Here is a 10,572-nt window from a genome sequence, read left to right as displayed (position 1 = left end):
CCATGCTTTTTACAAATAATAAAAGAAATGTGTGAAATAGTTCGAAATTAGTTTGAACATTTGAATTCTTAGTTGGAGCGTTCTTGTAAACTTCCTTTGATCAACCAGACACTGGGCTGAGAGGAAAATGCCGTTTTCATGCTTGCACCATGTCCCACTGAAATCTGCTGAAGTGTGCAGCTCTCTCCTTCTGTCCCCTTGAAACTCAGCCTACCTGTTGAGTATGCGTACTGTAGATGCAAAACAAAACTGTCTGTGCGCTGGGAAAGAAAAGCAAAACACCTAGACCCGGACCTGGAGTGAGGCGGCTGGCGCGCACACGGAGCGCTGCTGAACTTCCAGCCCTGAAAGAGTTAAATGATTTTCCCAGGCACTGAGCGGCTGGTTGGAGGTTAGTTAGGCTGTTGCGGCGCAGAGCTTGTGGACGCGGCGGCGTCTCCGTAGAGCAGCGCACCAAACCTGCCAAGTTCACAGCTTAAGCTGCCACTAGTCGACAACCCAGCCATGTCGGAGCGAGGGAGGATCTGTGGATTTGACAGTGGTCGGTGTTACTACTACTGAGGGGTGTGTGTGTGTGTGTGTGTGAGTGTGAGAGAGAGAGAGAGAGAGAGAGAGAAGGAGACGTGCGTTTCTTCTTGTTTGGATATCGCCTTCATGGACGGGCAACGGGGCTTTTACGAGATGGAGAACCCAACAGAGAACCCGAGCAAGGCGGCGGAGTATCTAAAGGAGCTGAATAAGATCATCGAGACTCAGCAGGGGCTGCTGGAGAAGCAGAGGGTCCGGATTGAAGAGCTGGAGCTCCAAGTAACGGATCTTTGCAAGGAAAACGCCTGTCTAAAAGATCAGCACCAGCGGCACCTGGCCACCTGCAGGCTCCAGCAGGGCAACCACTCCACCCTGGGAGCCATCAAGGAGAATATCATGCAGGAAAAGTAAGTTGGCCGTCAATCCGTGCCACATGGTGTGGCTGAACAGGGCGCTGTCAAAGTTTATTCCTCCCCGTTCGTACCAGGTCTCTGTTTATCTGAGTCCCCCCCCCCCCCCCCCCACCCCCACCCGGTTCAAACCAAACGGCCACTTCTCTGCTACTTTACCCTGTATCACATTTTTAATGATACGCGTCATTTGGACATCATTAGGGTTTATTTGTGGCGCGCGCGCGCACACGGACACACACGCTTTACACGCGTATTGCGTAATATGGATTCCGTTAGGCTCACTGTACAGCACTGTATGGTGTATAACCAATGGGTTTTATACTGAGGAGAGCACAAACTGCACTAGACCATCAGTGGGTGTGACTTTGTTTTTATTGTGACAGGACAGGAAATCGCGCGCCGTCTGTTGTGGCGTTGTGACAAAACAAGTTTACGCATCCTTGGTGCTGAGCTTATGCAGCCTGTCATTTATGTGCTACATGTTTTCATTAGGCCACAGAATAATGATGGGATTTACTGCAGCGTTGACTTGAACTTGTTTCTCTCACCACCTTGGGGTGGGAGGCTTTTAATGTGGAACGACGTAGTTGGTTTGGAGAGCCGCCCTCCAGAGCTTCTATCACACATGATTCGGAAACGGTCCATCAAGGTTGCCAAAGCATAGTTAGGGTTAATTGTTTAATAGGATATGAGTACATGTACAGTATCCATGCAGACTGTGGATATTTGTGTTGGAGCAGTGCAGTTTGTCCTGTATTTAAGGGGCTTTATGAAGCTTTGAGCCACATGGATCGTCTCCTGTGGTGTTGTGTAATTATTTATTCACATGTCCACGCTACCAAAGGCTTTGAAGCAGCTTTCTGTTTTCTCAGCTCCCCACTTGCAGCAAGGAATACTTTCTGATTATTGATAAATCACATTGATTTTTTTTACTTTGTCTTGACACACATCATTTTCACTACTGTGTGCAAACGTTAGGACCTTTAGATAATGGCTCCATATGCATCTAGTGTGGATCACGCTTCACTGTCACTGCCTGTCATTCATCACACTTGTTCTGTTTCCAGCTTCTTTACCAGGTTCATGTTGACCTAATTCTGGGCTTTCGTGTAATGAAATTTGCAACATGAACACACCACCTACTGAGGGTCATTTTGTCAGGATTTTCTCAGCCGGCTTCAGATGCAGTTCTGGTTCTTGTAGGTATTAATGCACGCAGGTTTGAAGCACAGTAAACAGCTCAGTATTTCAAATAGGGCTGCACAGAAATTCTTTTCACTATGAAGCAATTTGATGATTTATTTCTTTTTTTACGAATAGTTTAGTCAATAAAATCCCAGCTTGTACCTGTCACGTGGATACATTCACGTCACTTAGCTAACTCTTGGGATACTCTGTAAAGATAGTCAAAGGTGGCCAAAATCAAAAACAATCCACTTCAGTCCTGAAACAGTATTGTTTGAATCTGTTTCTCAGAGGACGACACTTCTCTTTGCAAAAACTAAAGTGCCAACAGGAAATGATGTTGTCTCACTTTCCTTACCAAGTGCAGTCGGACAGTAGCATCGAATGTGACGATGACTGGATCTAATGATAGATAATAACTGTAAAGTTAAATGTAAATGAGTTTTTCTTTTTTTCTATAAAGTGGTTTCGCTGTCCACATACGTTAGCACGCACAGTAAGTGATATAAAACTCCTGTCAGTCCAGTATTAAAGTCTTGGATATTAGATATTAGAGTAACATTGGACGGCAGATGTACGTCGACTGTGTACCCGTCATAGTTTCCCTCACTCCCTGCATTGTCCTCCTCTGTGAGTACAGACACATTACAGTCCAACATATAGTCAAAGAGATGCAGTAGTGCTGAAAGTACTGCCTTCACAAAATGTATTTTTGCTCTGGAAAACTGCATCTGCAGCAAACTGGTGCTTTTTATTTTGTTTGCCTTTTCAACCTATGACATCATTATCATACTTGCTCACTCATCGTTTGCACGGGGCTATTAATAGTTATCAGTGCGGAGCAGGGGATGGGAGCCGGGCTCTCAGGACATTTCCATCCTAGTCCGGCGTTTTAGCACCTGATTGAGAGAGCACAGAGGTTCATGTTTGAAGTTCTCTTCACATGTGGTAAAAAAACAAAACAAAACAAATGTTATAGTTAAGAGCTTCCTGTGTGCACACAGCTGAGAGGGACTACTGTCCCCTGTGTTCTGTCAACAGTTGGGCCACGTCAGCTGTTCTTTTTTTGTGCTGACCACAGTCAGCATACAGTCCTGGCCTTGACCGGAGGGCCAATGAGGGAGCAGTGATCCTCCCAGGCCCTCTGACACACACACACTCACACACACCTACAGTACAAAGAGTATAATGTCAATCAGCACGCAGCATGACAGGTCACACTGTTGCTCCAGGTAATCAGAGAAGTGAGTGAGAGGAGGCTGCTGGGAGATTTGAGCAGATTTCCGAGGTGTTGTTTCTGTTTTGATAGAGTGGGAGCATGTTGTTCCCACCACACTCTGCTTTATGAGCTAATCCACTGTGGTGGAGCTGCTATTCTCTGTTTACTCTGTGCTTTATTTGTCTGTTAAAGTTCTCGAGTCAGACTCACACAGCTGTTATCAAGGTCAGGCTCGTGTGTGCTGGTAGATCTCCAGACCTGAGCACTGAGCTACTGTATGAATGATTCCTCTGACAGTTTTTGTAACATTATCGTCCAGGGTCACTGGGCTGCATCATTCAATGTATGTATGTAACGGCCGGCAGGTTTTTAGGAAGATCAGTGAAATCAAATGGTATGTGTGGACAGAATTGAAAGGTTTCATGGCTAAGGGCACAATGTAGCTTCTGGGCCCCTGTTAGATTATGACTGTAATCAAATGATCAAATAAACACTTGTGATATAGTGAAGCCGAGAGTGTTTTACCATTGGCGGTCAGGCCCATGGGACCAGTTGTCCCTCTTTCCCAGCTGGTAATCCAGCTGTGTGTGTAGGCAGCAGCTTTGCAGTAAAGGGGGAATTTTTGGTGTCACGGTCATGAATCAGTTTCCATCCAGCTGTCTCTAAGCTAGTCTGATAATCTGCTTTTAGCCATGTTTCCCTTGATTCTTTCAGCCTGACCTTGTGTTCATGTTGGGAGTGGACGTATTTTCTTTAGTTGGGTCCTGACCAATGAGGAGTTTGGGTGAATAACATCTAACCAGCTGAGGTCGGTTTCAGTGGACACGGAAACACAGGCACATTTGTTGCACATTGTTAATCCTGTGAATCCACGTACAACAATCTTTTGACTGTAGAAAGAATCTTAAGATCACACCTCTGTTCCATCAGCATCAGCAACATAATGCATCAAGCTTGTCCTTCATTGTTCTTTGACAACAAAAAAAACATTTCAGGTACATTTAAAAAAACTACAGCTTCCCTCCAATAAAACTACGAGTGGGGTAGAGTCTTCATTGTACATTATTGTAGTGTATCCTCCACTGAAGTTCGGAAGTCATTCTTTCAGTTTTCAGTCCATCCTGGTCCTGATGATATTCCAGACATGTCTGAACCCTCGGTGACGTTCTTAGACTTGCCTCTTTTGTAAAGCTAAAGTAAAAAAGGGTTTTGGTTATTAGAAATGTTAAATATCTCAGTGGGATTTAGAATTATCTTAATTTGGAAAGGCATATTGAATTTTTCAGTTTTACCTTGGTTCAGCCTTACAGTCCATGCTTTGCGGAGCAGATGCAGTAGTTTCTGTAAAGCTCTAAAGCCATATTGAATTGGCTGAACTTTACACCTTTTGCTGAGAAAGGTGTGAGACACGTTACAAACATCACAATAACACACTTAAAGCTGTCCTGTAAGGGTATTTATTTAACACCTGGATTCAAGGCTTCATCGTATCAGCGAGTTTACGTGTTTGTGTGTGTGTGAGTTGCTGCAGGATAAAACGGCTCGCTGGTCAGCTGCACACACTACACAGAGAATCAGGAGTGGGAAAAATGAACAGTGCTAGAGGACATATGGACATTGGTCAGGAATATAACAAAGTTTTGACTTTATGAGTAAGCACATATGCCACAGTTGCTGTGGGCAAGCAGTGAAATATGCACTGTTTGTGATGCATTTAAAACCAAAGCAGAAATACATTTCACACAGTGAACAGTGTAGATTTTGAAGCCTGAGGCTGGTTCGACAGGCTTCCTTTTGAATACAGAAGATGAGAAGAATAAATACACTTTCAAAAGGAGAATACATTTCGGAATGAAATATTCATGGGAGGTTTACTTTAAATATGTAACATCTTGTATACAGTGTGTTCTTTATAGTAGTTTTGTGGTAGGTATCTGCCGTGGTTATCTGTAGTTATTCTTGCAGGAGAGTCAATGCAATCTGTAGATCAGAATGTGCATAATCTAGTGATTTATCACCCAATCTGGAGAGGCATTGGAAGACAGATACTAATGAGACATGAATCAATCTGCAAATCCAAAGTGAAAGCATAAATGATCATACACTGAACACAAAAAACAACATGTAAAAGAGAATACAGCGTTAAATGAAAGTTGGATACCATCTCAAATATGTATCTCTAATGTAATATACTAACCACACATGGTCACATGAACTGAAATGTGAGCCACATGCTTACAGGAACAACAGTGCAATGGTCAAATCTCACAATTTCCCCAGAAACTGCTTGACTTTATGTTCCTTCCAATCTCACCTGATAAATGTCCAAATAATTTTAAGCCTATTTATCTGTCCATCAGAGGTTGGATATGAATTACATCGTGGACCACATCTGCAAATGTCCTGCATCTGATATGGAAGAAATGGATTTAGTTTGTTCACATGTAATGTGAACTGGAATTATACGTGCACTGGGGAAAAGTTAATGAAGGTTTTTAAACTCAGATTCTTTAAGAATCCACGTAGATAGACTATCTAAATTAGTTGTGACTTTTCCCTTGAAATATTATATCTGATTCCTGTGAGTGTGGGCCACTGGCAGTGCGCATGGCAGCGTGGGAGCTCTGGATAGTGTGTACTGGAGCAGATCGGTACAAATTGCAATTACTTTCTTGAAATCCTGCCAAGATGCTGTTGCTCTACAGTATGAGTGTAATTTGAAAGGTAAGTCGAGTTGACACTGTACACAGACAAAGTCACATATCTCCCCATACGCAATATGTGCAGTCCTTATCAATATGCTGAATTCATGGAAACATGTACCATTTGCTTTCAGCTGTCTTCCTTGTTGGTGCATTGTTGTAGTAGTGTATTACATGATGTCTCTGTTGGACAGTGAAAAAAGAGAAAACATGCTGCCAGCATCTTCCCGGTGTCATGCTCCTTCACAGAATAATATATCAAATTGTCATTATTTTGCCAATTATTTTCTCATTTAATTGTTTTGTTGATAACTTGTTAGAAAACTGTGAAACAAGCCGCTGGTTCAAAACCCAGCAGGACTGACTTTACTGAAACTAAGCAGCACTTGGCATTGATTGAGAAAAAATGACTGAAAAGCATAGTTGAACGATTTTCTGACTGATTAATTGCCAGTAACAGCTTTTCTGTGGAAGTCGACGGTTCGAGGACTTTGATATGGTATTTATTTTATGGTATGTATATTTTCTACCAAAGGTAGTTTGTGTTGTCAGGATGCTATATTGTCTTATAGTTAAGCAAACTTTAGCAGTCATGGTAACTATGACGCAAAGGAAGAACAGAATCACAGAGTCTGCATTGGTGAGGAGGTTGAGCTGAACGGAGGGTTCCCACACAAAATCACCAACCTATTTCAGTGTGTGTGTGTGTTTTTAAATCCATGACTGTTCCACAGTGTTAATCATGTTTATTATTAACCATGATGATGACGGTCCTGTAACAGTCATGTTTGATATTTGACATCAGCAACTCATCGCCATAGTAACAGCTGTTTCACCTGAAGTTATTTTATTTTACAAATAGTAATTTTCCCGCTTCATGGTACTGACTCAACTCAACTCAACTGTACTTAATTTTGCTAACAGGTACTTTGGTTTCCATTGCAAATATAGTATATATACTTCAGTGTAGACTGTTGCTGTAGCAATATCACATGAAACTGCAGAAACATGCAGGAACAATGGAGGATATTGAATAAATGTTGTGTCACACAGTGCTGAAAAAATCCAGAGAATTTAAGAAATAATTTGGCGTTTAGTCGCCACAACTTGTCTGCTTTGTTTTCAGATGATCTTTTGGTATCACCTCAACACACTTGATACATCAACAGAGATAATACCAAAGTAGAATGTACCAAATAATATCCACAACTTTTGTGGATGGAAAGACCGAAAAGGAAGAGTAGAGTCACTCACTTTCAATATGTACATGTATATTCGCTCTGTAGGCCCTACAGTCCACGTTGTCTTCAACAAGTGATAACTTTGCATTTGTTTGTCTAGCGCCAGAACCTCCAGTTGTTAACCTCTTAGTCATTCATCTACTTACTGTAGTTGCTGGTGTGTGCTCCTCAAAGACTTTTCAAGAATAAAAATGTTGGACATGCTTGGCCAGTATTCCAGTCTTTAAAAGTCTTAGGCAGCTTTCAGTCCCTAGTTTGTGAGATGATGCTCCTGTGGGTCATATGACAGGGTAGAGACAGACAATCTATAAGGTTGTTTAGGTTGGACGACGTTTAGTTTTAAAACTACATTTTTGGTCTGTTCTTGGTTCAGAATTCAAACATTTTTGGTTTGTTATTGAGTCAACGAGGTGGGATATCAACTTATCTACAAGTTCAGTGTCTTGTAAACTGGGCAGACACTTATTTTATTGGATTAAGTCCAATTTTAACCTGAGTTATCCCAGACTAATTCTAAAATCAGGCCAAATTTGTGGCAAATCTTGGAGAATCACAGTCTTCATAGGTTATTTGAATGCACTGTAAAATATTTTCCCTGATTATTAATTTAAGCACCACTGTTCACTTGTTTACACATTTATTGCTTGCCCATAGCATTCATTGTGTAGAACAGTATTGGTATTCACCCGGCTGGATAACTTCAAACTGTGCTTCCCCCTGGCACCATCCATTTGAGAGCAGATGATAACATTTTTCTCTACGATTTTATCAGGTGTGTAAATGGGGACCATCTATCATTGAATTGAAGTCATTTCTCAGCCAGCTGCAGGACCTATCAAGACTGGCTTTGACCGCTGCTCATCCAATATATCATAGTGGACCTAAAGGCTCATTGTTGGACAACCTGGAATTGCAATTTTATCCACCACCATGTCAGTTATCAGAGAGTAATGCAAGTGCCAGTATACTGTACCCGTTGGTTCACGTTAAAGTTAATTCCAGCGGGATGCCTGTGTTGGCTGGTTTGATTCAGTGTCTTGTGAATCATACTGTATGTTTAGTCATTAACGCAGTGTTTGCTGCAGGGAATATTTAGTGGAGGACATGATCTGCACATTAGAATCACAACAAACAAAAACAGTTGTGCATGCTAATGAATGCATGTTGAAGCATTAACACAGACGTACGCACATTGTGCCATAAACACTTTTGTTTTCCAGTTTTTCCCTCTGTTTTGATTCTTTTGATTCTTTTCATCACGACACGTCACACCTTAGCTGTCACCGTGTTTGAGACCGGTCATAATTGTAGAGTTGCATAGTTACTTGAATTAAAATAGCTTTTTAAAATCATACCTTAACAATACTTCAGCCCCTTTTGCATAAGCAGGGAGCGCTGCTGTGTTAAATCAAGCATTTCCCAATCTTTTACAAAGTTGCATTGATAAATTACAAGCCTACATTACACCAGACAGATAAGAGAGCGATGTGGTAAAGAAAAAGCTTTAGAGGATTAACAAAAGGAAAAGGAAACAAATCATTTCCTTCTCAAATTTAGAACTATTAGCCCTCTGTGTCATTCCACATATTAACCTGTATCTGTATCTATATTTTTATTTAGTCATTTGGCAGACACTTTAATCCAAAGCAGGGTAAGCACAAGAAGGTCTTACCTAAGGACCCCTACTGAAGGTAGTGGGATTAGAACCCCAGTCTCCTGCGTGGAGGAGTAAGGTAATCTACGCTATCCAGCCACCCTATCTAGAAAAGTGTTTCTAGAAAGGTGCGTGCTGCAGGCTGCAATCGGTGCAGAATGCTTGCAAATACTTTACCGTTTCAAAGGAAAAATAAATTGAGTTCATACAGTGGCATCACTTAATGAGACTCTGGGGACCATTATGATGGGCAATGTCAGGATCACCTGACTGTCTGCACTAGTGCTGACAAATCAGCCCAACCAGCACCAATTCCTTCTCACAGTACAGGGAATGTTAGTCTGGTTATCAATGCTCTCAAAATGTACAGTAGCTTCCTAGAGCTTTTGGCAGTGTTCATCTGTTCCTCACCTTACACTGGTTCCTTGAGACCATCCTGCATAAGACCCTGCACTGTTTGCATTCTGAGATCCTCACAGAACAGGGCCATAATCGAGAGAATAGGAAATCTTATTAATACAGTTTGTAAATGCAAAGGTTGTTAATTGAATGACATCAAGATAGTGTATTCAGACGTAGCCTGCATAAACACTGAAAATATTAAGGCAGTCTAATTTATAGTGGAGGAACTTAACCTACATACTGTTACCATCCATCAAATCTACTGTCAAAGTGTTGTCAATTGTTTGAGTTGTTGATCAGATATTTATATATCCAATTGTACAGAATATCTAAAGGTTAGTGGTGAGTAAAATACTCATATAGAGATCCTCAGCTGTCATCTTGATATTTTTCGTTGTTATACTTGTGTGATCATGCTTAATTTAAGTAATCTTCACGAAACCCAAGAACATGGGATCTAGTCAGATCCCATGGGATTCAAAAGAAATATAAAAAAACCTGCAAATACTCCTAGGCCTTTTTCTTTTCAATGAGATATTGACTCTGTGGTCTATCATATATTACATGTTTCTGAAAAAGTAAATGTATTGCAAATGTTGTTCATAGCTAAAATGACCCACATATTTGTTTTTACTCAGGTTATCGCTTAGAGCCAAAACCATCCTTGAGGCCACAGAGCCGGTATGGATGTATTGACAGCACAGAGAGATGAGTTCCATTTCATTTCACATCATCCAGCAGACTGAAAACTACAGGTTCTCTAAAGGCAAAGATTTTTCACTCAGCTTATTGTAGGATCCAGTGGGTTTTCCCAGGCTCTAACAGAAGCTGGTTCAATGTAGCTGAAATGACTTTGGCTTCTTTAAGTCTTTGAAAATCAAACATTAATAAATTGTTTTAGACACATAGTTCCCTCCAAAAGTATATATATACATATATAAAACATGATTGGTTAGTGGAAGCATATAACAGCAATGAAGTAAATACAGAAACATTTTGATCAAGACAATGATCCAAATCACTCCACTCAACATGCTGTAATTCTTCATTAGAAAGAAAAAGGGCAGTTTTCGAACTGACAATCTGTGTTTTCATTCAGATTTTTTTCAGAAGCACCTTTTAATTTGCTGTTGATGCTGTTTGCTGATAAAAAGATCATCATCATTTAGTAATTCCAGTGCTGCCGGTTCCAGTACTGCATAGCTATCTTTTTCCTCTCATAGGCCAC

General features: G+C 41.1%; 1 protein-coding gene across 2 annotated transcripts in view; it reads left to right on the top strand.

Annotated features, from left to right (window-relative positions):
• The first annotated feature begins 430 nt into the window (after positions 1-430).
• The window catches only part of iqsec1b (IQ motif and Sec7 domain ArfGEF 1b), a 153,189-nt gene continuing 143,047 nt past the window's right edge, over positions 431-10,572 (top strand). Inside the window, exon 1 of one of the 2 annotated variants that reach the window (XM_026344577.1) lies at positions 431-935. In XM_026344577.1, the coding sequence (XP_026200362.1) occupies positions 655-935 (281 nt within the window). In that variant the 5' untranslated portion in view covers positions 431-654. The remainder of the gene's footprint in view (positions 936-10,572) is intronic. The other variant, XM_026344579.1, reaches the window with a different exon arrangement.

The sequence above is a fragment of the Anabas testudineus genome, chromosome 5 (assembly GCF_900324465.2).
Source record: "Anabas testudineus chromosome 5, fAnaTes1.2, whole genome shotgun sequence".
NCBI classification, from domain to species: Eukaryota; Metazoa; Chordata; class Actinopteri; order Anabantiformes; family Anabantidae; genus Anabas; species Anabas testudineus.
The sequence above is the reverse complement of the archived record's forward strand: the minus strand, read 5'-3'. Positions and strand labels throughout refer to the sequence as shown.